Genomic DNA, 24831 nt, shown 5'->3' on the forward strand with positions numbered 1-24831 from the left:
TATCTTACACTTACAACTATGGTGATCTACGTTGTGTGCATGATCACGATGCGGGGTCTATAGTGCTTCTGCTCGTGTCGACACGCGAGTCGAAGTTCCACAGCTTCGCGGATGAATCATGCGTGCTCGGCTGCGGTCCCTTGCGACATATTCTTACCACCTTCGTCTTTTGATTGGTAGGGTTGTATCCTTCAGTAGTTCGGTAGTCTTGATCGTCTGAGTCCGAGTCCGAGCTTGACGATAAGGATGTATGAGTAGCGGGTGGGCTTCCATCGAAGTGTCGAGAACCTGAAACGGAAAGAAGGACAGGGCGGAGTGGATGGAAGCTGACCGAGCCTATCGCGTCTATAGATCCGAGCAGACGGTCAAGATAAATAGCACCGGACGAAAGAAGCCTATTCAATGAGAAGGTGAGTACGCACCCTCATGTGCTGCGTACTTGAGTATCGGGATTGGCCGCGCGATGCGTGCTTCTGACTCCACGGAAAACGAAGCCGCTGCGCTTTCATCTGAGGTGGTACCGAACAGGGTAATGTTTCCAAGCTACAGTGCTGAACGTGAGAGCTGGCGGCGTGGGTCGGGTGCGCACCTACCTGATCGCCTACACCTAGTACTTTACCAGTGACATCTAGGTCAAACTTGAGCTTTTGATTGGTTGACACCGAATTTGTGGCTGCAGCCATAGACGAAGATGCGTCGACGGTTCGTCGAGTATAGACGTGGACAGGATTGCTGACGTCACTTCGCAGATCCCATGCATAGATGGCTTCATGGCGTCTGAAGGAAGCATAGAGCAGATATGGTCTGGCAGGATTGAACATTAACTTGAAAGCAGATTGAGCTGTATCCAATCGGGATGGATCGGTGACAATCACCTGCATTACGCCTGCCCGGATGCCGGACGGTGCCCCGTGGGAGAGATTCTCCGCTCCTACAAACATCATGGGTACTTCTCCCGTAGCTTCCGAAAATAACGCTATATTGGACGTGGAAGGGGCAGATGGACTCAGTGATCCTGCGGCATAGACACCCGAATCGACGTCGGCAGAAAATGCTAAAGCGGATATTATGCCTTGGAGGTCATCAGGTCAGGAACTCACTCACAAGCGCGGTGACGTACCCTTCAGCCCATCTTTGCTTTTCTTCGAGGGCGTAACATGCAGACGTGTTCCTTCTCCGGGCCGTTGGACATCAAAAACTTCGATCGCGTCCTCGAATCCACAGTAAAATCTGAAATCAAAAGCTTTTAGTAAGCATCTCCAACGGGGAGGATCAAGTCCGATATTCACTTATCACCAGTTGCATTAAACGCTATGCTATGAGGTGCAATTTGGCGCTCTCTATGGTCGACAATTCGATAGGATGCGCGTAGCTAGACATGTCGAAAATCGCATGGGAATGACGCTATCGCATCGGATGTACGATGAACTCACTCTACCGTCATTGGCGTCCAGAAGCTTCACGGGACACTCACGTACAGAGGCAAGAAAACAAAAGGCAGCTGGATTGCCACGAGTGGCAGAAGGATACCACGCAAAGTCCAGTATAGGACCTTGTTGTTTGAACACACGAGCATGTGTCGCAGAATATGGTGCGGACGCTTCGAAAGATGCGCAGTATTTTGCTGGTCTTCGATAGAGTGTCTGAGTCAGCTGTGCAGACTTGATGGGGTGTCGATGTCTTGTTCTGGCTTACATATCTGGCATGAAAAAAGTGCGATCTTCGCACTGGGCAAGTACGGCAGACCCGTCAGGACACCTGCAACCATGGAATTGTCATCTTCGCTGTTCCAGGCCCGGGTCTGCATGTACAGGAGGTTACATACCACTTGGCGCTTCGAGCGAAGTTGTAGGATACTGTGTCATCTTGCGGTACAGTGCAGTCCCAAATCAGAGCTGGGTCTTTGGAACAGTCGTAGAGAGGCGGCACCCATGCCATGCCAGGAGCCGTTTCTGGCAGGCCACTGGTTCAGACCTATGCTACTCCGCAGATCACTTTGTCGCGATTGACTTACCATCCATGGCCCAGCTAGGAGTTGTCAAGGTTTACCCGCGTGTGAGTATCTTTCAACTGGAGTATCATGATGATCCACTCACGCAAACGATAGGTCTGAGTTGGGCGAACTTCAACTAGCACCCGACAGCTTGGTTACGCGCCACCGCACAACAACTCACTTGCCTAATATGGAAGTGTCTCCCTCGGACCTTGCCGTCAGGACAGAATTGCCAGTCACTCGCCAGTCGCAGACCAAGTTCGACCGTCATCCCAGTGACTGAGTGCGAGTATATCACCATCAAAATGTCCTCACAACGAGGTTTTTCCCGTATGCATACGGACTCATCAGTACGTGTTGATGACTTATAACGGATCAGCGTTACCGAAGACATTCAATGCCAGTCCATGTCGGTGTTTCACGCAAGTGACCCAAAGTGGATGAGACGGGAGCACCACGTCAGGTCCGACCGTTTGCTTGTTTAGGTGCGGGTACCATCGATCTTCGCAGGACTGATATGTTTTTCCGCGAGAAGTTATTGACAGAAAGATTAGACAGTGACTGCAGTTCTGGAGTCCGAAGGCTACATCGTACACGATTTGTGGGGAGTCTTTCAATTCATCGTTAGCTCGGGTTCGGGTCTTCATTGACGGAGCGCCCACAGAAAGCGCATCAGAACATCGGCATATAGTGCCAAATTGAGTCGAACAGTACTCCACGCATCTTCAGGTTGTTGCCACCAGACGTTCCGAAGGCATGCAATCGATGTGCGCAATTTTTTAAAAGGAGTGGGGGCAGCCGCGAACTGTAAGAGACACGAAGTGACTCAGTCTCGACGCTGTATGTTCGAGTACTAATATTATTGACGAACCTGTAAGAGACACGAAGTGACTACAATACATGAGTAAAGAGCGACGTAAGATATCGGGATACTACTCACCTCAGTCTCGACGCTGTATGTTCGAGTACTGAGGTGTACGGAGCGAATGCGAGTGAAAAACGCGCGCGTTAGCGCTTACGTAAGGAAGCGCCGGAGCGATCGTACACTAAAGGTCCTTAGGTATCCTACTGGTACTCTACGAGAGTCCGTCCATTCTCCAACACGCAATAAGAAAGTCAGGCAGCCTCAGCACAGCACCAGTACGTCCCTAACTTAGAAAGGCGTGCTGGATGCTGGACCTTGAGAAAAGGACAAGGAATAGCCGTGTTATTCGCTTGCCGGATGCTTCTTACGCAAACGCGCATAATCGAACTCTGCGTCACACCGCTCGGGCTTATTGCCAAGTCGTTCGCCTTTCTGTCCCTGCTGCGGCCGGGACCGTCCATCATTCTCATAGTCCGATTTGTGGTCTCATGGCCAATATAACAAGCGAGCGTCTTCGAATTCGGCGGGCAGCACGAGAAACCAGACAGACTCCACAGCCATGATGAGCACCACCCGGCTTGGACACAGTGGCAAGTGCTGTCAAAAGACTCCCTGGCCGCCCGATGATCCGTCTCCCCAGCTCAAAATTTGCACATTGGCCCGGAAGGAGTGCTGAGTGACTGGTAGGTATTTCGCCCATGGTAATGGTTGACCCATATAGCATGTCTGAATGGCATCACCCCCAGGTCGCGGCTGCATTGATAGAACCTCTGGCGTGAAAGTTGTCATGGGTCTCGACGTTAATTTACTGGTGTCCAGCGCTGAAGGGATATATAGGAACCTGTTCCTGATCCGAGCGAAATGAGCCCCTCAAGGCGGCCGGCTGTCACATCAGCACAGGGTGACAACCTGCACTCTTCTACACGCTCCAGCATTGCATACACATCTTGCCATTGGCTCGACTTTTCTCAAATGTCCGCCGCGCCTGCGAATATCCGGAATTACAAGCCGATGATCGTCAGGGTGAGTTGCCCTCGTTGCCCGCGTTCGGAGGGAACGTAAAGAAAGGTTGCCATGTTGGCATGTCCATGGCGGAGTCATTTGTCCCGGTGGTCGTACACCGACGCTGACATGATATTTGCAGCGGTCAATCGACTACGCTCCAGGCACGCAATGTACACGTTTCGGGAATGCTAGTGCCGGTCAGCTAGACCATTGACAATACAGCCGTGACACGAATGACGCAGGTCATGCAAGGTCAAGGACGCCCCAACGTCCCCCTGACGTCTCGTATTCATGCAGTCATCACTCGGAACATCGACGGAAGCAGTTCGACGACACATCGCTGGGACACTGAGCAGCGGTGCAATCCGGGTCCCAGCGCGTCATGAAAACGTCCCTGACGTCTGGAACCATGAGGCGGTTAGTCTCTAGTACGTGTCTGGTAGCGACGAATGCATGTGCGTCACGGTGTGCATGACAAAGGCTCAGCACACGAGCTTAATCATAGGCAACTACCTGATGCTCGCTATTGGCGCTAAACTACCGCCGGTACACCGTTGCGGGGTTCCCCACAGAGTCCGCTATACATATCAGTGGTACGTGCGCATATTTTTGACCGTGGCTTGAGCTCGAGTCCTGACCAACCCGACGCAGAGCACTCGCTACGGCCCGACCAGGTTATACCGCCAAACTAACTAGCCAACCGCGACCTACCGAGGTCCCTCTCATTCTCAGGATGGAATGAATAGCCATACACTTCCCGAGAAAGATATTGGGGTATCTGGATAGTCGTGCGATCTTTGAGTTGAGAATGAACGCACCACCTGTGGCAATCCTCAAAAAGAAAATGCAGTGTCCGCCAAGTTCGCAGCCTGCAGCACGACGTGTAGTATCATGAGCATGCCGCAGGTTCGTCGTCTGATGCAATAACGAACGTGAAAACTTCGGGATGTTTCATGTAGGCCAGCAAAGTGAAGTCCGACAGACCACTAGGCTACGGACACAGTTCGAATGCCTGGGCCGGGAACAGACTATGTGCACGTCTCCTATGGCGTACCGTTTGATGCAAAAATGAATCCCCCCTACATGAATCGGAAACACCCCTACATATGTTCGGCACCCACTACATACACTTTCGCAATACCACTACATACACTCTCATTGCCCACACTACATATATTTCGGCGCCGACCCCACTACATGTTCTGCAACCGACTACCCCTACATGTATCGCACTGTCATTACGTAATCCATTCTCAATAAGTAAGTCCTTTCTTAGTCTTTCTATGGGCTCGAATAAGGCAATGGCTTTCTTCGCCCCGTCGAGCGAATGGGCAGAACCGCTGCTCGCCTTGTACGACGCGTTGCTAGCATCAACCCGCTCGACCCGCTCGATGTTGAGCGTCGCGAGCCCGCACTGAGTCAGCGACGGTGGGCGCTCCGGGCGCTAGTGCCCAGCGCGCTACTCTCGACCGCCACCACCTTTTCGTCTCTCACCACCTCCCGGGCAGCCACGACCGCCCGACCTCTCATCAAGGCGCTCGCACTGTCCCAACAGACAGGCGAGCTGAAGCTGAACTACCGCCAGCTCAGTTAGGAGTGCCTGACAACCCCTCTGTGCATGGTACAAGACCGGTGCATCCTTCCTCTCCCGGGCCTCAAAAGCCACCCGGGAGACCTCCAATCGACCCTCTCACCTCCTCTCTCGTATCTGGCGATGTCTATTCGGCTCCCCGCGGCTCTGGCGACACGCAACAAGGCCGCGCGGCCCCGGACTCGCACGACCCGTGTGCAAGCTCGGCGCCGAGCAACAACACTGCTCAGACCACCGAGAACGCCGCGAGAGAGATGCAGAAGGAGGAAGGGGAGAAAGGCAGGAAGAGATAAGAGGGGGAAGGGCGCGGGACGAGCAGAAAAGACGAGCACGAAGGCTCGTATACCGCAGGTACGCCCTCGATGCCCGTTCCCGCCTCGCCGTCCCCGCTCTCAGTGCCCACGCCGGCAGGCATATTGACGCACGAGGCGTCCGTCGTGCGTCCTGCTGGCCACGAACACGGCACGCCCGACTTTCGGGATGACCTCTGTGTCGTACCCACCACGTTGCACGGCAACACGGCGGATGCACAGAGCTGCGCGTCCGACGTGCCCGTGTCATCGACACTGCCCGCGCCAGCAGGTGTACAAACGAGCACGAAGCCCGTTGTACGCTCTGCTGGCCACGAAGATGGCATGTCCATCTTCCGGGACCGACCTCATGGTCGTACCCGACGTTCCGCAGGATAGCATGTCGGACGTACATTGCTGCACGTCTGACGTGCCCCATCCATCTACGATCTGCTGCACAATGGGTACATCGAGCCTACCACTTGATGTACACGCTGTCAGCGAGAACGACGATGCGCCCGGTGTATTCGCAAATGTACCCAGCGCGCTTGCCGACTCCTCATGCGCGAGCGGCGGCACCGGTGTACACAGTACACTCCACGATGGTGGACCCCGTACGCACATCATGGCCGCAACGCCCGCGTCGGAAGGCAGCATGACGAACAACGAGTTCGTTGTGTGCCTCCCTGACGTCAAAGATGGAGTGGTGGGCCTGTGCAGCAGCACTACAAGTGTGTCTGCTGACGACACGCCCGGAGAGGCCCCTAGTTCTGCCGGGCCGTCTCATTGTATTTCGATACCACCGCACGCGGTGGATACATCGAGCTCATCGCTGATGTATCCCCTGTCGCTTTCCCTCAGGGCATGCGTGATGTGCGTCTGCCCGTGCTCGGCGCTATCCTGCCCATTCCCATCTCGACTTCTCCGAGTCTGCTGCCCACACCGATGTGTGGTACAACGAGCACCGAGCTCGCTGCACCCGGTGTTGGCAACTCTACGGAGCCACTGACACCGTTGACCGCCTGGCTAACGAGTCCAGCGTTGTCGCGGCACACGACGCACGACTGGCACGTCTTTCTAACTGTACTTACCACTACCTGCTAATCTGCCCAACATACAATGAACAATGTGTGTGCCTCGCGTCCGACCTCAGACCTGTCACAACCTCCATCGCGACCCTTCTCACCCGTCTCAAGGCTGTACGATGTCTCTTCCAATACATCCATGAGACCTGCCGCTTCGCGGCAGTGTACGGAGACGTCGACCTACGGTGCACTCCGGATTTCAGATGATCAAGCTGCTCCAGATACTGTATAGCGAAGAGGACATTGTGAACAGTGTTACGGACACTACAGACAGGATTAAGATGGCGTATATAAATCTCTTCCGTGCTACGTACAATACTTAACCGTGACCCGCATGTATTCACTGCCCGAGCCTAGATACTTACGACGCATACAGTATTTACTTATTCTGTTCCTATCTTGTACACTTAGGCGTGCGTCTCGCCGAAGGCGCGCGCTTTACCAAAATGGAAAGCAGCCTTTTACTCCCAACCATATCGTCCGCGCGCGAACTATTCACGCTGTATGACTGCGGGATTGGCCATCAACAAGAGTGCTCGTCGTGCTCTCGTCTCAAAGGTGTTAGCTCGTCACTGCACCTGGGATAGGCTCGTCGCCGACTCCCTTACAGTCCGGCTCGTTGCCGACTGCCAGCGCGAGCTCAACAGCCGCGTGAACGACCTTAACGAGGACTCAACAGTCCTCGTACGACCTCTACGGGTTCTACGCCCCCTTAACGACCTCACGATTCATCAACTCATCTGCCCCGGTCGCCGAGCGACCACCATAGTTAGTCTCGCCGGGTAGCCCGCCCCTTGTGTCCAGGACTCAAACCGCCGAGCCCTAACAAACAGGGGGATCATGCCGGGTGATCAGTGGTGTTTCACAGTCAACGGACAGGTGTTCTATGTATATGAAGGGGATGAATACCATTCCGTTGAACGTTCAAACCGTTCTATGTGAGGATCTCAATGGAGAAGGTGAAGCAGCTGCTCGAGAGCGTGGTGCTCAGTGGACAGATTATCGGTGAAGGTGCCAGCCTTGTCATGCCCATGCGAGGTCGACTCCTTGTGTGTGCGATGACTGTCTGGTCGCATGGAAGGTTACTCGCGTTCCGGTGGAGGATGTGAGCATTTTGTTGAGGTCAGCCTTGCTGTCAAGCGCGACGAGGATGGTACGCCCATCGTAGATGTATCGTGCCTCTTGTGGCGTAATACCTGGTCTATGTACATGCGAGGTGAGGTAGCCACCACCTCAGAGACAGGTGAGGTGACTCTATCTGTGCCGTACTCGTACTCGTACTCGCCCGCTTGCCAGCTGACGAGTAACAGGCGATGAGCCCCACTGGCAGGCACTTTGATTCCAGCTCAGCCATCGAGTACATACGATGAGGTCAGTACATCTGGCGACTCGGATGTACTGGGCCTCATTGATTGCTCGATGACCTGCTTGGTGGTCTTGGTGGTCGAGGTCATGCACGCATGCCAGATCAGTTCTTCGTACGTGCAGCGGGTACCCAACGTGTAGGGACTCGACACAAATGCGCCAAGGTTGGACTTGCGTCCGCGTGGGTTTCCGCGATCGAAGCTGACGGACTTGCTCGTCCCTGTGTCGGACGACATGCCCGGCTTCCTAGTCTTCGACAAGACTGGCAACCGTGAAGATGGCAGTACATCCAACAGAGTGGGTGTACTGTGTTTCTTCACGCCGTCGTGCCCACGGATTGTCGAAGCTGACGTGTGCAGTGGTGTCGACGAGCTCGCTATGCTCGGCGACAACGTCTTGATGGAGGATGTAGGGCGCACGTTCGAGCTCAGCTCCTCGTACGTGCAGCGCGCAGGCCGGTTTTGGCCTTGCTCGTCGGCCGAAGGTTCCTGCGCCTGCGAGCTTGACTCCTGGTGTGCACGGACTGGGGCCTGATCACGTAGTGCGGGAGGCCTGTACCGCTCGTACGAGCTTGAGTGAGACAGCTCATCTTGCGGGCGAGTCACAGTACTCGTTGATGGCGATGCTGACGGAGTCAGTACATCCTTTAAGTTGGATGTACTGTCCTTCGTCGAGCTCTCGTCCATCATGGCCGAGTTCTTGAGGCTGGACGACATGGCCAGTGTCAAATCCGGAGCCTTGCATCCCGTTGACGTAGAGGCAGTCGACGCTGGTGCAGGCCGCGATGTCGATGAGCTGATCGACAAGCTTTTGGGCGCGTTGATCACGGCGTTGTCACCGGTGTCGGTCTCGCCATATGCAGCGAGCGAAGGGCTCGCTCTGCTCGATGACAGCATCTTGATAGAGGAGGACGAGCCAGTCGTGCTCAATCGCACGCTGACTGCGTCGCTTGACGGAGCCTTGACCGGGCTGGTCTTGCCCCTTGTCGGAGTAGGTGTGATCGACAATGCGGATGAGTCGATCGACGTGCTCAGAGGTACATCGATGGCGACATCATCGAGAGTGTTGTGCTCGCCATGTGCGGTGATCGTTGAGCTTGCTGTACTCGACGAACATGTCTTGACCGTGGAAGTGGGGGTAGACGCGTCGACCGTGCTTGATCACGCGTCGACAGCATCGCTGGGCGTAGGATACAGCCCAGACATGCCAGACATCGGTATAGCGATCAACGTGCTTCTCTGCACGTCGGTCGGAACTCCTTGTATTGCAGGTATTTCGGCTTGTCTTGAGTCCTTGGTCTCGGACCGAAAACCGCGGGCAATCCCTTCCCCCTCCTCCATCGTTGCAGAAGGAATTTGATCAATACAGTGTACATCGAGCGAGCTGTTGCTCGACGTACCCAGTACATGGGGTTTGAGATACGCGGCGAGCACGTTAGAGCGTGCGTTGCGCGCGTTGCTAGGCTCGTCAACAGTGAACACGTCAAGCCTCGAGCTCGGCGTGCTCTCTGTACGAAGAGCAGGTGTTGTAGTATATGAAGAAGACGCGCCGGTCGTGCTCGTTTGCACTCCGGACACGTCGTACTTCGTGACGGTGGGCTCGTTGACCAACTCATCGCGAAGATTCAGTACCCTGACTGAATCGCCAGCAGCAGGTGCAACGAACTCATTGTTCGCTGTACCATCTACTGGGATGGGTACCGAATGCGTGCGCATCAAGGCATAAGCTTGACGGATATCAGTAGGCACGAACAAGCGTGCGGACCGTGCATTCGAAGACTCATCGACAGATAATACATCAAGCCTCGAGCTCCGAGTCGACGTAATTCCTATATGATGGATGGATGTCGCATGAAAGGCGTACGACACGTCGGTCATGCTGAGCTGCACGCCGAACACGTCGAGCGTCGCGACAGCGCTGGGCTCGTTAGCCAGGCCGTCGGACGGATCCTTGATGCTGGACGACATGGCCAATGTCGACTACGGAGCCTTGCATCCCGTTGAGGTGGAGGTCGACGCTGATGTGGGCCGCAGTGTCGACAAGCTGATCGACGAGCTTTTGAGCGTGTCGATCGCGGCGTCGTCGCTGATGTTGGTATACATCGATGTGGATGCGTCGATCGACGTACTTCTGGGCGCGTCGATGGCGACGTCATCGCAGGTGGTGGGCTTGCTGTGCATGGTGAGTGATGAACTCGCCGTACTCGACGAGTATGCCTTGAAGGTAGATGTGGACGCGCCGAGCGTGCTTGATTGCACTCCGGCTGCGTCGCAGGGCATAGTATCGATGATGGACTCGCACCTTGACGAAGGAGACGTCGCTGACGTGCGTCTGGGTACGTCGACGGCGACCTGGTCATGGTTGCGAATGTCGGTCTTGTCGTGCACGCAGAGCGACGGGCTCGGCGTAGACGACAATCGTGTCTTTGCGATGAAGCCAGATGCGTCGGTCGTGCTGGGTAGCACGCCGAACACGTCGTGCGTCGTGGCGGCACCCGGGTCATTAGCCAGGCCGTTATGAGGATTCGCTACCCCAGTAAGGTCGCCAATACCGGGTGCAGCGAGCTCGGTGCTCGTAGTACCATACATCGGTGCCGGGGGCAGACTCGTGTCCATTGACACGGGAATGATAGGTCGTGGCGAGTACGCTCATGGATGCGTCGCGCGCACCCTGGAAGTCGGCTGTGTGTACGTCGAGCGGCGGGCTCGACATATGCGCAACACGACTCGGACGTGGTGTAGAGGATCAATAGGACGACCCGGTAGAACTAGCATGTTCTCCGGGTGCGTCGCTACGCCGAGTAGGGGCGTGTTGGATGGCGGCGAGCACGGGTGGCCGTACATTGCGCGTGTTCAGAGAAAGAGCAGCGGTGGATGCATCAAGCAGAGGGCTCGACGTATCCGCAGCGTGCTGTGGTAGAAGTATAGGAAGAGGCGGTGTGGTAGAGCTCGAAGGCTCTCCAGACACGCCGCCTCGCGAAGTGGGGGCAGCAGACACGGTGGTCGTGCTACTGCTCAGGTCCAGTGCGCCGACTTGAACGTCAGAGAAGTGCGCGACGACCTTGTTGTCCGTCGTGCTACTTCCCGACTCGGGCACTGGAGCCGGTGACGTGCGTACCGGGTGCACCTTTGCAGAGTGTACCTCGGGGCCATCGGTCGCGCATGAGATGCCGACGAGCATGCCGGGTACATTTGCTAGTACATCGGGCGTTGCGTCATTCTCGTCGACAGCGGGTACATCGGGTGGTGTGCTCGACGTACCGTCTGTGTGGTGGTTCGTAGGAGAACGGGGCGCGTCAGACGTGCAGCGATGCGCGTCCGACGTGTTGCCCTGGGGAACGCCGGGTACGGCGCTGAGGTCGTCCCGGAAGTCGAAGACGCTGTCTTCTTGGCCAGCAGAGCGCACCACGGCTTCTTGCTCGTTGGTACGCCTGCTGGCGCGGGCAGTGTCGATGACACGGGCACGTCGGACGCGCAGCTCTGTGCGTCCCCCATGTTGCCGTGCAACGTGGTGGGTACGACACAGAGGTCGTCCCGAAAGTCGGGCGTGCCGTGTTCGTGGCCAGTAGGATGCACGACGGATGCCTCGTGCGTCGATACGCCTACTGGCGTGGGCACTGGGAGCGGGGACGGCGAGGCGGGATCGAGGGCGTACCTGCGGTATCCGAGCCTTCATGCTCGTCTTTTCTGCTCGTCCCGCGCCCTTCCCCCTCTTATCTCTTCCTGCCTTTCTCCCCTTCCTCCTTCTGCATCTCTCTCGCGGCGTTCTCGGTGGTCTGAGCAGTGTTGTTGCTCGGCGCTGGGCTTGCACACGGGTCGTGCACGTCCGGAGCCGCGCGGCCTTGTTGCGTGTCGCCAGAGCCGCGGGAGCTGAAGAGACGTCGCCAGATACGAGAGAGGAGGTGAGAGGGTCGAGTGGAGGTCCCCGGGTGGCTTTTGAGGCCCGGGAGAGGAAGGATGCACCGGTCTTGTACCGCGCGCAGAGGGGTTGTCAGGTGCTCCTAACTAAGCTGGCGGCAGTTCAGGATTGTCGCTGACTTCAGCTCGCTTGCCTGTTGGGACAGTGCGAGCACCTTGATGAGAGGCTGGGTGGTCGTGGTGGCAGAGTTGCGGGAGTGGCAATGGTCGTGGCGGTCGAGAGCAGCGCGCTGTGCGCTAGCGCCCGGAGCACCGACCATCGACTCAGCGCGGGCTCGCGACACTCAACATCGAGCGGGCCTAGCGGGTTGATGCTAGCAATGAGCGTTGTACAAGCCGAGCGGCGGTTCTGCCCATTCGCTCGATGGGGGGAAGAAAGCTATGTAACTGAGTCCATAGAAAGGACTTACTGAGAATGGATGATTACGTAATGACGGCGCGATATATGTAGGGTAGTCAGTTGCAGAACATGTAGTGGGGTCCGTACCGAAATATATTGTAGTACTGTGTGGGTAGCGGGAATGTATGTAGCTGTGTTGCGGAAGTGTATGCAGTGGGTGGCGAACATATGTAGGGGGTGTTTCCGATTCATGTAGGGGTGATTCATTTTTGCATCAAACGGTACGCCATAGTCTCCCTGGTGGATGCAATACGTTATTCATAGTGTGTAACACACCACGCGTTCAAGCTCAAGTCGTGCACACAAATTAGTACTGATAATACTTCGACCTTGTTGCACAGGCCCGCAGAAAGCTTCATCTTTGCCCAAAACATGTATTCGTCCCGCTGCTCAGTGGTACTCAGTATGCGTGAGTCAAAGTGGTTTGTCGAGTCGCGAAGTCTGTAACTTTAAGCTAACCGTCCGCAATATGATGGAATCAACGGCCAGCACTGCGGCGTGCTATGATGACCGTTTGACAGTCATAAATGAGGAGGATGCTCGCGGACAACTCGTGGACATTCGTCGGCCTTGAGCTTGATCACGCACAACGATGCCAAACTCGACACAAGATACCATCCATTGATTAGGGCCTGATCATCGACGAGCTCCAGCATCCCTGCTCGTATTCCAAATGAGACCCCTGCACATATGAAAAGTAGTTCTCACATGTCCATTGAAGACCGTACAAAATACAAAAACTACACCACTGCCCAATCCTCCACGTCAAAGAACGCCCTCAGATCCACGAAGCTCGTCCCTTTCAATGTAACAAGGTAAAGTGCCGAACGAGCGATGTCAACGCCGACGCGTCCGAAGACGGTCGTGCTCATTTCGCTGCTGAAAGTCTCATCATGGGCGTTTATGATCGTGGAAGGATATGAAGAGCAAAATGCGCGCTGGCGGGAATTTATACGGCGAGGAGGCGTGAGAAGGGAGCGGGTATTGCCGTGTCCGTTACACTGTGCGGCGCCACAGCTTGAGGGGATCGACAATCACATCACGGCGTGCTCCTTGCACTACTTGTATCCTCGCAGAGTCGACGCAGACACGACGTACCACAGCAAGATTCGAAGTGCTAGATAGATTTATCCATTTGCTCGCCAAAGACGTTGGGCGATGCGCATGTCCGATGTCGACGATGATACTCTCATTCACCTCTTCAGCTTTCTGTCCGTGCGCTCTATCCTCGCGATGAGGCAGGTGTGTCGTGTGCACCCTCCCATCCCAAGGTCTATGGCCGAGTGACACCGCCCCGGCAGACGTGCAGGCGCATGCAGCTCATCTCGCGCACACGCGTCGTCTGGCGCAACGCGTACATCGCCCAGGTGCTCTCCGCCGGGCATCCCTTCCCTCGCCGCCAGCTCGCCAGCATGGACACGGCGCAGCTCGAACACGCAGTCCGACGCGCGATACGGATTGGTGCGTTTTGGTCGTCGCCAGAGGTGCCGCTGAGGGAGGCGGGCGACTTCCATGCGAGCTTCGGGACGGGGGTCTCGGACGTGCGGTTCTTGCCTGGGCACGACGGACGACGGCTTGCGACGCTGTCCAAGGGCATCTGGTCGGTTATCACTTGCTGGGAGACATCCTTTGGAGGCGCTGGCGTGCGGATGATTGCGAAGTGGTCACCCAAGAGTACGATCATCACCGGGCTGGTGGTGAATTCAGATGCGGAGTCGGACGCGGTCATCGCGACTTCTACTCACGGGGAGTGCGTATATTCACTCGCGTGTAAAATAGACGTTTGTGCTGATCCTCTCGCGACAGGCGGCAGCGCATCGAGTTACTGTCACTTGCGAAGGACACGAAAGGCAGTGATGCCTTGCAGTCCCTGGGTGTGATCGACGCTGCCATGAGACCTATTGCACTGCAGGGCGACCTATTGGCGTACGGTGACGAATCATCTCAGACAGTTATCACAAATTGGAGAACGGGTGAAATAGCACACCTCCAAGGTGCCGACGAACCTGTCGACCTGAACTTCCAGGTAAGTGAGAGTGAGGGGTGCCGTCCTGTCTCAATGCGGCGCATTCGCTCACGTGTATTCGGCGGGCAGTACAACCGGTGTCTTCAAGTCGTGTTCGCACACAAGAGCATCCTGGTGGTGCGCGCGCGGTCCATCGAGCTGTTCCCGGAGCCTGTCCTGCGACCTCCCCATGAGCCGTGCCCGAGTTATCGTCCGCTCGCTCGTTACTCCTTCGGCTGGATCGACGGAGTCAGCGTGAACGTGCAAACGCGCCGGCAAGATGTAGACGGTTCTATCAAGCCGCTCTCCATCCTCCTGCGCGCGGAGAGTGACGACCCTTGGATGTCCGACACGCACATGCTCGACCTCTTCGTGCTCGAGCCCAACCCCGCGTACACAGCGGACCCGACCACGGACACTAACGAAGACCCCTCCACATCTGCAAGCTCCGGCGAGGACATTCACCATCCGCCGGCTCCCTACATCTTTCCGCCCGTCTACTCGGGCCTCTCCTCGCCGTCCGTGCGCGGCATCCTGCGCTGCACGGACATCGTCCTCGGGCCGAACGGCACCGCCGTGTGGATAATGCCGCGCGGGGCGCGGAGCGCCGACCTCACCGCGCTGGACGTGCACCAGTCGGAGGTGGCGGGTGCGGGGCTGACTGCACAGCAGCCAGAGGTGCTTGCAGGCGCGATGTTCGCGGGGCCCATGCTCGATGTGGAAGGCGGGGATGGGGATGGGGGCGAGGATGCCGGTGCGGGGAGGGGAAGCGGTGTGAGGGCGCGGACGGTGTATGTGCGCCGGGCGGCGAGCGGGAGTGCGGGGAATTGGACCGCGATGGACTATGTGGAGGAGTTGGGCGTGGTGGCGTTGGCGTCGTCGCAGGGGATGGTTACTGTGTTGGAACTTGGCTGATCCTCTTGTAAGTCAAGATGAATATATATCATCGTACCGATGTTCGTCTCGTGTACATGCAGAGAGTAGGTCCCCTCTACATGTAGCGACAATTTTTCGAGCATCCTCCGAATCCCAAATAACTTATGCGCACACCAACTCGCGCACCCTCCATAGTCGTAAACGCCTGCCTCTGATTGGCTCCCAAGTACGCACCCGGGTCCGGCAACGTGCGGCCGGGGCTCGGGCATTGCCGCTCACCCAACGCGACTCTTTCCGTCCCCCTCGTCACCGGCCGTCCTCATTTCGTTCACGCAACCTGCGTTGCTATCTTGCCATGAGCAGCCTGTCGTCGTTTTTCTCGTCATTCCTGCCCGTCGCGCACGCGGACGCGCCGCCCCGGAGGTGGAGGAGCATAAGGAGGAGGTGACGCCTGACGAGCCGGAGAGTGCGGAAGAGGGGGGTGAGGCTGAGGCTGCGGAGGAAGAGGAAGAGGAGCCGGAGGACGTGCGTTGGTTATTTTTCTGGGTGGGGCGCTGTGGCTGAGCGGGCTGGGGGGTGGTAGATCCTGCCTGCGCTCCGCGAAGAGTGCGAGGAGTCGGCGAAGTGCAAGTCGGCGACGGAGCACTTCCGGCACTGCGAGGAGAGGGTCAGCTCCGGCAACGGCCACAAGCACGAGGACTGCATTGAGGAATTGTGCGTCGCTTTTTTTCTTTCTTGAGATGCTGTGCGTGTGCTGAGCGCTGCGGGTTTCTTGCGTGCAGCTGTGCGTATCTTGTCATTTTGTTTGGGCTACCCGCTGACCTGTCACGAACGCCTGTCTTTCGTTCAAACAGACCAGTGAGTCTCCTTCCGTCATATGTCATCGTGTTCCGGGCTGATCTGGTCCGTTCAAGCATGATGCACTGCGTCGACGTACGTTCCTACGACCCAATCCTTGCATGTGCGTAAGCTGACTCGTCTTTTTTCCAGGGCTGCGTCGCACCCAAGCTGTTCGCGAAGCTCAAGTAGAGGTTGCACCTCCACGTACCGACGTAATCTTAGAGCTAGGTGCGCCCTTACTCCCTCCATCATCTGCGCTGCGTCTGACGTTGCATTTTTGTCAGATTATGGCATGCAGTGTAGTAGGACGATACGTCTGGACGGACTGACGCGACTACGCCGCTCCGAAAATTATAATTGGTCTTCATCAACTCTGCGTCTTCAAGTCGTCGGGTGTACACTTAAGCATGCTCGCCGAAGGTCGCGGTGAGGTGCAGATCGTGTGAGTGTCGTGGTGTCGTGTCCGGGCGAGTGTGCCTATCTGTATGCTTCGAAAGCCGACCTTCGGTGCTGGTGCCTCCCGATACATGTGGTGTACGATTACCAGAGCCACGGAATCATCTTCCGCAGACCCGTCTGTGCCTGTTCTGTACCTCGACATGGTACTGTGAAGGTTCCCTAGAAGCGGCCCCGTTTGTCTTCTTGGTCTGGACTCCTGCTGCAGTAGTCTCCCCTAGGCAGGCCCTAAAGATTCCCTCTTTGAGTAGGGGAGAGGACGGTCTTCTACTGCTGCGACGACTTGCCAAAGAGCGAGACTTTCCCTTCTGCGGGTTTTGTTTATATCTCTGCGCTTGTCCATTAATCTTTGACGGTATGAAGCAAGTACGGAGCCTACTCCTCCGCGTGCGTGGGGGACAATAGCGGTACCTTCGGGACCGGCCGAGCCGCCTTCGTATGTATGAAATGGTAAGTGCTAAGTTTGTCACACAGCGGCGTTCACTGGCCACTCTACTTTGAGAGAGGCGCGTAGCCCGGCAACATTCCAACCGAGAGCCGTCAATGCATCCAATGGCGTCTGGTGATGTCTGAGCGAGACAACATCCGTGAGTTTGATAGACCGCACCTTCCCAACGAGGCAAGCTGCCTTCCACATTCGTCCAAGTTGCGGTTCCTCCGTTCACGCATTTCCGATGGAACGGCGATCACGCCGACACCGTGGCTGGAGGCCGTGGTCTCGGTGTGCGAGCGATGTTTCCTCTGGGGCAGGCCGGCGGGTGAATGAAGCTCCCGGGGGTGTTCGATTGATTCTACGATACTTCCGAATCTGTCAAGCGTCGAATGCGGTGGCGGGTATATAAGATGACGTGCACCAGAGCGGCAGAGCTTCCCCCTTGTCCCCAACCACGACGTCCTCGCTCTGTCTGGATTCTGCCTGGACGAGCTACCGAAAACTTGCCTGCAGCTTGCGTCGATCGGCCTGCTTCGAATGGGCGTACTTTAGCACTTTTTTGCCCGCAGCATAGGAGAGAAGTGTTGGAGAGGTGCGTCGAAACACCTTGTGTGTATGTTTCCAGGGCTAAGAGATGCAGCACGGTGCCCAAACCTCTGATTCCTGACAACAGTTGTCAGTGCACGACCCCATTGCACGACCTCATTTCACATTCGAAGACGAGACGCGCTGAGTCGCCGTTGACGCGAACCGGCAAGGGCCGGATCACGAGGAGGATCCGGCGGCACGGACGACTGGGAGGGTACTCATGGGAAGGCCAGGCAGAGCTGGCCGCGTTCTTATACCATCTGGACCACCACCACGCCCGGACGCCCTGCCCCCGCCTGCTGCCTCATATAAGTCCTCCCTCGTTCTCCTGCGTTTGTGGGTGTTTCACAGAGCCCACATGTGTACGTCTGCATTGACCACCATGTTCGCATCCCACGCAGCAGCATCTGGAAGCTGTGAGGAACGCGGTGGACACCAGCGTTCAACGTTCGCGCGTGCGGTCGCTTTTACTCGTCGCCTGGTCCGACGTTCACCCGGCGTGTTACGAGGCTGCGAGATCGCTCACACAGCGTCGGGCTATATCCCTCGTCACTTGCCCTCTAGCAGCCTTGCCTCCTTGATCCTCACCTCCTATCGTGGTCGTTGATCCTTCCCCCTCCGGCCATGAGCGTCTTCAACCCAAAAATCATTGACGCATGCATCCGAGATGTCACCGCAAGTCTCTCAGACGAACAGAAGGCAGATGTGCTTCTATACGCCATGGGACATCTTCCCTTTGAGCGGTTGGTCTAGCGGGTCTAGTAATTTGTAGTCGCCTCATCGCTGATTTCTATTCGTCCCTGCCCGCCAGCTCTAGAATGCTCATCGAGAACGCAGTCCAGTCCTGCCTCTCGCTGAGCGGGCTGTCCACCGCCAATGCTGCCAAAGCCCGCTTGATACGCGCCAGGGCTAGGCTTGCTGTCGGACTTCACGTCGGCGCCCACCAAGGTCGGCATGGAATCTGGTCCATTCTAGACGGTCGTTTCGGCTTACCACGCGCCTTCCCGGCGTCCCCCGCAGACCTCCAGGCTGTCATGGCCATCGAGCCTGAACACCCAGAAGCCAAGGCGCTTATGGTCCATCATGTCACGAATTCGGGCAAGGTGCGTCGGTCCCCTTTTCCTCATCCCTCCATGTAACCGTGAATGCCGTCCACGGGTCGAATGCTAATGATGGGTGATTCTTCCGATGCCCAGTCGTTGGTCCAGCCGCATACGACCCCGGGCTTCTCGACTGAAATATGGCGGGAGATTGCACGATGGCTCCCGCCACGCGATCTCAAAAACCTTCTCCTCGTCCCGCACATCCTGTCACGTATCGCAAGCGAGCTCTTGTTTCGAAAGATCGATCTGTTTTTCGGTGAGCTGGACGAGGCTGGGCGGCGGGTGTCGTGTTGAATGTTGCCCTCAGTACCGGATAAGAGGGAGTCGCAGAAAAGCGCCGACATCCTGACACGTATCATCGTCGACAAGGAGTTTGCGAAGCATGTCAAGACGTTGCGGGTATTCTACCAAGGACGCGATGTATCGCCGATGACCTTCCAGACGGGTGAGCGAGTCGATGTTGTCGTGCCGTCTGGGGTGACTCAGGCGTCGCAGGCATGCTGGCGAACGCATTACCAAAATTGTCCAACCTGAAGAACGTCCACTGTTCAATGCGACTGCGCGAGATGCTCGCCTTCCTGCGAATCCTCGAAGGCGCGAATCACCGGTTACGTGGGATGTCTCTAATGTGGGTCCACTCCATATGAAATAGGAACCCGCACGACCGTTATAACTCGTCCGTATCCGTACAGGCCGCTCGACGGGACCGCGGAGCTGCAGTTCCCACGCTTCCGGCACATCACGCAGTTCTCGTACGTCTCGACGGGGGGCAACCCTGCGGACGTGCAGGAGTTCCTCATGCAGAACAAGGCGTCCATCCGCTCCATATTCCTGCACAACCAGCACTGGACGTTCCCCACCGAGACGCTCTCGATCCGAAACCTGACGCACCTCGACTTCCTCGGCCTCTTCCCCTCCGAGTCGCGCGCGTTCTCGGACATCCTGAGCAACGGGCACCAGCTGGAGTCCCTCCGCCTGCAATGCGTGCTCAACTGCAACGCGTCCGCGCAGTTCCGCGAGGGCGCCACGGCGCGCGCGCTCCCGTTCCTCCGCCACTTCGAGTTCAGCCTCCTCGGGTACAACGTGAACGACCACGACCTCTTCCCCGCGATCTCGGCGTTCCTGCGCGATCGGCGGACGCTCAAGACGCTGGTGCTGTCGGTGCCGAGCGCGAATTGGGCGCAGAAACGGCTGGGGTACGACGCGGGTGTGTGGGGCGTGCTCCCGAGCTTGACGGAGCTGAGGACGCTGACGGCGACGCTCCCGAAGGACGTCGCTGCGGCGGTGGCGATGTGGCTCGTGCCCCGCGGCGTCATCGCGCTCTCGCTGCAGGCGGAGTCGTCTACGGAAGCGCTTGGGTTCGTCTCGGTACGCTCCTTCCTCTCTCGTATTCGCAAGCCTCATTGACCCACTCTGCCCCTTCGTTCGATCTCCATTCGCCGTCCTCCAGCAAATGCGTCCGGGCCTCCCGCCGAACCTGCAGTTCATCGGGCTGTCGCAGTTCGACGTCGCGGACGCGGCGGCGGTGGTCGACGCGGGGTTCCCGACGGTGCGCGTCGCGCGCGTGGACGACGACTATTATACCGTCGAGCGCGAGGACGGCCGGGTGCGGCTGCAGGCATGGCCGGAGGCGCGGGGGCATTGGAACGTGCGGGAGTGGCTGCAGTCGTATGGGTGCGAGGACGCGGAGTGGAGGCATCCGAGCGAGTTTCTGTAGGGTGGGTGGTGAGTGCTAGCGACGAGTTGGATTGGGTACTTTTCGTCGTGCTGTGAGACGCAGCGACTTGGCATGCTCGAGTTGGCATGGTCTACATTGTCTGTTCCGATTGTCTGCGTAATGGTTCGCCTCTGAGTCTCGGACAGACTTCAACGAGGTCGGCACGAGACGGGCGAGCCGAGGGTGTGTCTGTCGTATACTGGTCTGCTTGTGGGTTCGAGCGCTGTGGGACTGTTGTATCGGCGTAGATGTGTCATCTTTGGATGCCTGGAAGGAATACACGGCCACGGAGATTCTGGATGTGTCTATCCGCACACTGTCTGCGCGCACTGTGAATTTTGTTGTGTGGAACTTCGATACAGTGGTATGCCCTCTACCTCCACCTGGTCGCTTGCGCCGCTTGGCGGAGAGTCGCCAGAGACTTTAGCGTCATTGGCATGTGAGTAAGTAACGTGGTTCACATCGATAGAGTACGTCTTACATAATTTCTATACAGACTCTAGTTCCACCTCAACGCGGTGGAAACATTTTGTGACAGTGAAGCTCAGGCCTCACTCGCATCCGTTGGCATACAACACCGCCAATTTCCGAATTCGCAGCACGCGAGCTTCAAGCCATCCATCCGCGAGATGCCTACATCCCGGGCGCATGCATCCAGGCTGTCGCAGTTGCGCCACGCCGATATCTTCATATGGTGGCCTTCGACCCCTCTGTCCGAGCTGATAGCCTGTATGATCCCGCGCCGACGTGTTGCGAACGTCTTACTGACTCCCGCTGCTGTTTCAGGCTCCAATTCGAGCGTTGTCGGTCCCGTTACGGCGGGCACTCTTCTCCGTTGGGTCAACATGCTCGCTGGTCTTGGTGGCGCGAGCGCCATGGATGTGCGCCGCGTGTCGTTGCACCGAATGGCCCCGTTCCAGTACTACCCTGACCCGTTGGAGGCTGTCCCGCCCTCCGAGGCTCTAGAGTTGGGAGATTATGCTTCTACTTGGGTAGGTATCGCACGCACTCAGGCCTAGCCACCGTGTACCGAGTGCTCAGCTGAGGTGTCCTACCCTGCGTAGATCGAGGGTCGTTCATCGTCCGGCGGCTTCCCTTTAATGGCTCTTATCACGTCGTGTCACTGGAGACGAGGAAGATCGCGTTCGAGGCCTCGCGAATGCCTGGTGGTCTCGAGAGCTTAGCGCGGGTGAGCTTTTGGTGTCCGTTCCCATCCGCTGTGCCCCATTGACTTCGGACGCCGGAATCACATAGTACGACATACCGGCTCCGTTTCGCGAGGAGGTCTCCAGGCGTGATGGCGGCAAGTGTATATTCACAAGATGTACGGCTATGGATAGCGGTCCCGTGGACGTGCGTTGGATATACCCTCCAGGGATGGCGCGCTACGTACGTATATTAGTCCAACGACATTGGGTTGCGTAGTATTGACCACGGTTTCAGATCACAACGCTCAGCGCGGAAAGGCCGTTCTTCCCGCGAACCGAAGGTTTCCAAAATCCTGACAACCTCATGAGCGTGCGGGATGACATCTATAAATTGTGGCATGCGAATGCGTTCAGCGTTGACGTTGATGCCAGTTGATGAATGCCTCAGTCGGCACTCATGTGCTTACCAGGGCTCCCATTCTGATTTCTCCAGCACGAGAACCGAATCCGCATCTTCGACGAAACAGCGATGCACGCCGGCCTACCTGCTCATCTCGAAGTAATTCCGAAAGGTTCTGCCTCACACACCTTCCGCGAGCATTTTCGCCACACGTTATGCGTTCACTTCATCGGCGGGGACATTCAGACCGACTACGACCCTCAAACGGTCAATGCATATCTTGTGGAGAACGGTCTTGACGAGGAGGGTACTCTCGATGACTTTGATCCCTCAGATGAGATATTCCAGACGATCATTGGGAGAGAAGTCCTGGAGTGCGTGATTGCGGAAAGGCTGAGGCGGCGATGTGAGGATACGGACGATGGGGACGATGGAGACCACTCGGAGTAGCATAAAAGCGTTGGGTATCTGTAGTAGTACGCTCTTCTGTATCAGGAACATCCAGCCCGATACGCAGACGACATGTTCTAGCACCCGACAATTCCAAGGATACACCGTAGTTGAGTCCAGGTTTCAGAATAGACATGAATCAAGGGGAATGGATCGGTGTGTCGAGGCTGTTCAAAAACGCACTCGAGGTGCTGCATACCCTCTGAAGCACAAGGCCGAAGCATCAGGTATTCGATCGTCTTCGCATGATACAAGTAGGTGAGGTAGCGACGTGCTCCGCACAATGTTACTTGTCACCGCTGTCACAAGAATAAGGTGTCAGCAGAGAGACACGTCAGAAATCAAGAAGACGAACCAAGTGGGTATATGCACGACGTGTGAGATGCATGTGCCTGACGATGATGATGCATGACTTGAGAGGTCGTGAAATAGGATGTCTGGACGAACATGAAATAGCCGTGATCAAGGTGTTGACAAAAGTCAAGATAGTCACTTGAGCAATTGTGCGGATAACGACAGGTGAATAAGTGTACCTGTCCAGACATCTTAAGTAATAGATAGTAGATGACTGCACGAACCAAGATCCAGATAATTGAGAAGGAACCGAAAGTATTTGCGAATGTATCCGTTTGCTTGTTGACCGTTGCTAGTTCAAGTACCGTGAGCGCTATGAGGGCTCACGGTCCATGAACTAGCAACGGTCAGCTGAGCCTCTACTTCCCCCGCCCGCCCGTATGTGGACCTCAAGCGAGAGCGATCGCCTGTCTGAGTAGTCTGAACAGTGCCTGAAGGGGATCAGCGACGATCTCGGCATCGCGCAGACGGCGCACACACCTCTTTCTCTCTGTTCCAGCTCATCGAACAGCGTCAAAGAGTCAGATTCAGGGATGGACTGCAGGGGCACGGGCGTCCCTTCGGTGTTGGAGAGGCGAGCATGTTGAGTGCTTAGCACGCGCGGCCGCGACGTGCTTCCTTGGCGCGCCCGGAGCTCGCGTGCCCTAGTGCTGAGGTACAGAACGAGGGGCCATCTGTACGTTTGTTTGTTTGTTTGTTTATTCCATTTAGTGTCACTGAGGGCGAAGCCCTATGTAGACATGACGTATGCTACTCTCGTTGTGTGTATCGTATGGTCCGTGGTCGCTGAGCATCGCCGTTCGCCGGAGCGTAGGGCAGGTATAGTACTAGAGTGTTCTGTAGTGTAGTGAGAGAGCTGAAATGGGAATGTGTCGATCTGAAAGGGTTGTGGATGTGGGGGGGATCTCGGTTCTTTGCGTGTCGGCCGCTGTTCATCGTCAACGCGCCCCCTGGGCGCGGTCTCTCGCCTTCGCATCTTTCAACTCTAGGTCTCCGTAGGCGGCCGCGAAGCGGCCGGTGTCGTGTATGTATCGGAAGAGGGGTCTCATGGTGCTCGCTGAGTTGAGGAGATCTTTCATCGAGCGGGCGGCTGGGCCCGCGTCGCGTGCAAGTTGGTCTCGCTGTTCATTGAAGGCGGGACACTCCATAAGGTAGTGGTACACCGTCTCGCGTGTGGTCCTGCAAGACGGGCATGTGGGAGTGTCCTCCTTCTGGATCCTAAATAAAAACTTCTGCAGCGGGACGTGTTCGGTACGCAATTGGATCAGAATACTCGCCTGCCTCCGGGGTAGCCTCTCCGCCACCTTCCCATAAGTCTTCGACGGCATATCCGGGTCGATTCGATCCATCCGTGCAGCCCGCGGAGACGCCTTCCATTCCTCCTTCGCCATCCGCGCCAGTCTCTCGTTCTGGGTCTGCCTAACCCTGGAGAGACTCGCTGGGAGTGTCCCCTTCAGCCAGCCCGGGAGGTCCTCGACCGGGCTGCTGTCTCCTCTCGCCGCCTTCTTCGCCTCTACGTCCGCCAGCTCATTCCCCTCGATTCCTTTGTGGCCTGGTACCCATCTTAGAGTGAGGTCTACGTTCGGGTGGCGTTTCTCAAGACGTCCAATCGCCCGTAGGAGGTGGTCAATCATGTAGTGTGCGGGATGTGGCTTCCGGTTCTTCGACGCGTGGAGGCACGCGAGGTTGTCCGCCGCTGCTGACGCTTTCGCGCACGATAGTTCCCGGTGGAGCAGCTCGACTCCAAGGTTAAGTCCCACGATTTCGCCCTCGTATACCGTGTGTTTCGTCGAGGGACCTAAATGGTATCGAAGGACTCTGGGTTCGCCTTCCGGCATGACCAGGACGGCCGCCGCTCCGACTCCGTCATCGATGTCTGAGCCGTCCGAATATATCCTCCACCCATCCTTCCTCGCCCAGACCTTTTCCTCGGCAGCGGCATCCTCCTTC

General features: G+C 56.8%; 9 protein-coding genes across 9 annotated transcripts; 6 read left to right on the forward strand and 3 right to left on the reverse strand.

Moving 5' to 3' along the window:
• Positions 1-43: 43 nt before the first annotated feature.
• B0H18DRAFT_888632 (uncharacterized protein) lies at positions 44-1959 on the reverse strand (the record flags this gene model as incomplete). The annotated part of the gene is made up of 9 exons (XM_048041233.1): positions 44-345; positions 423-543; positions 594-824; positions 876-1072; positions 1121-1230; positions 1290-1372; positions 1434-1629; positions 1696-1758; positions 1826-1959. Coding segments are annotated over 9 exons (1437 nt in total), but the record flags the coding sequence as incomplete, so codon positions are not given.
• A 3857-nt stretch (positions 1960-5816) lies between these two features.
• B0H18DRAFT_1126451 (uncharacterized protein) lies at positions 5817-6848 on the forward strand (the record flags this gene model as incomplete). The annotated part of the gene is made up of 3 exons (XM_048035153.1): positions 5817-6062; positions 6139-6450; positions 6513-6848. The coding sequence occupies 3 exons, from the start codon at positions 5817-5819 to the stop codon at positions 6846-6848; spliced, it is 894 nt and encodes a 297-aa protein (XP_047885895.1).
• A 1327-nt stretch (positions 6849-8175) lies between these two features.
• B0H18DRAFT_960509 (uncharacterized protein) lies at positions 8176-10782 on the reverse strand (the record flags this gene model as incomplete). The annotated part of the gene is made up of 3 exons (XM_048042960.1): positions 8176-9293; positions 9594-10150; positions 10178-10782. The coding sequence occupies 3 exons, from the start codon at positions 10780-10782 to the stop codon at positions 8176-8178; spliced, it is 2280 nt and encodes a 759-aa protein (XP_047885896.1).
• Positions 10783-11773: 991 nt separating this feature from the next.
• Positions 11774-12225, forward strand: B0H18DRAFT_1050018 (uncharacterized protein; the record flags this gene model as incomplete). Its single annotated transcript, XM_048030913.1, has 1 exon — positions 11774-12225. A coding segment is annotated over one exon (360 nt), but the record flags the coding sequence as incomplete, so codon positions are not given.
• Positions 12226-13675: 1450 nt separating this feature from the next.
• Positions 13676-15583, forward strand: B0H18DRAFT_941705 (uncharacterized protein; the record flags this gene model as incomplete). Its single annotated transcript, XM_048041879.1, has 4 exons — positions 13676-13753; positions 13813-14261; positions 14318-14537; positions 14607-15583. The coding sequence occupies 4 exons, from the start codon at positions 13676-13678 to the stop codon at positions 15429-15431; spliced, it is 1572 nt and encodes a 523-aa protein (XP_047885898.1). The 3' UTR covers positions 15432-15583.
• A 94-nt stretch (positions 15584-15677) lies between these two features.
• Positions 15678-16606, forward strand: B0H18DRAFT_1050029 (ubiquinol-cytochrome C reductase hinge domain-containing protein). The gene is made up of 6 exons (XM_048030914.1): positions 15678-15786; positions 15816-15917; positions 15976-16106; positions 16307-16325; positions 16383-16460; positions 16517-16606. The coding sequence occupies exons 1-5, from the start codon at positions 15748-15750 to the stop codon at positions 16419-16421; spliced, it is 330 nt and encodes a 109-aa protein (XP_047885899.1). The 5' UTR covers positions 15678-15747; the 3' UTR covers positions 16422-16460; positions 16517-16606.
• Positions 16607-18022: 1416 nt separating this feature from the next.
• B0H18DRAFT_1050041 (uncharacterized protein) lies at positions 18023-20933 on the forward strand. Its single transcript, XM_048030915.1, is given in 8 exon segments — positions 18023-18331; positions 18334-18452; positions 18521-18812; positions 18906-19068; positions 19120-19257; positions 19308-19440; positions 19505-20180; positions 20263-20933. The coding sequence occupies 7 exon segments, from the start codon at positions 18334-18336 to the stop codon at positions 20527-20529; spliced, it is 1788 nt and encodes a 595-aa protein (XP_047885900.1). The 5' UTR covers positions 18023-18331; the 3' UTR covers positions 20530-20933.
• A 565-nt stretch (positions 20934-21498) lies between these two features.
• Positions 21499-22916, forward strand: B0H18DRAFT_1050054 (uncharacterized protein). The gene is made up of 5 exons (XM_048030916.1): positions 21499-21718; positions 21784-21918; positions 21973-22104; positions 22171-22703; positions 22883-22916. Exons 2-4 carry the CDS (start codon positions 21862-21864, stop codon positions 22525-22527), a joined length of 546 nt encoding a protein of 181 aa, XP_047885901.1. The 5' UTR covers positions 21499-21718; positions 21784-21861; the 3' UTR covers positions 22528-22703; positions 22883-22916.
• Positions 22917-23561: 645 nt separating this feature from the next.
• Positions 23562-24094, reverse strand: B0H18DRAFT_1050061 (uncharacterized protein). The gene is made up of 3 exons (XM_048030917.1): positions 24070-24094; positions 23825-24023; positions 23562-23718 (listed from the first exon to the last, which is right to left on the reverse strand). Exons 1-3 carry the CDS (start codon positions 24073-24075, stop codon positions 23612-23614), a joined length of 312 nt encoding a protein of 103 aa, XP_047885902.1. The 5' UTR covers positions 24076-24094; the 3' UTR covers positions 23562-23611.
• Between the last annotated feature and the right edge of the window lie 737 nt (positions 24095-24831).

Source organism: Fomitopsis serialis (assembly GCF_022376445.1).
Source record: "Fomitopsis serialis strain Sig1Antser10 chromosome Unknown B0H18scaffold_198, whole genome shotgun sequence".
NCBI lineage: Eukaryota > Fungi > Basidiomycota > Agaricomycetes > Polyporales > Fomitopsidaceae > Fomitopsis > Fomitopsis serialis.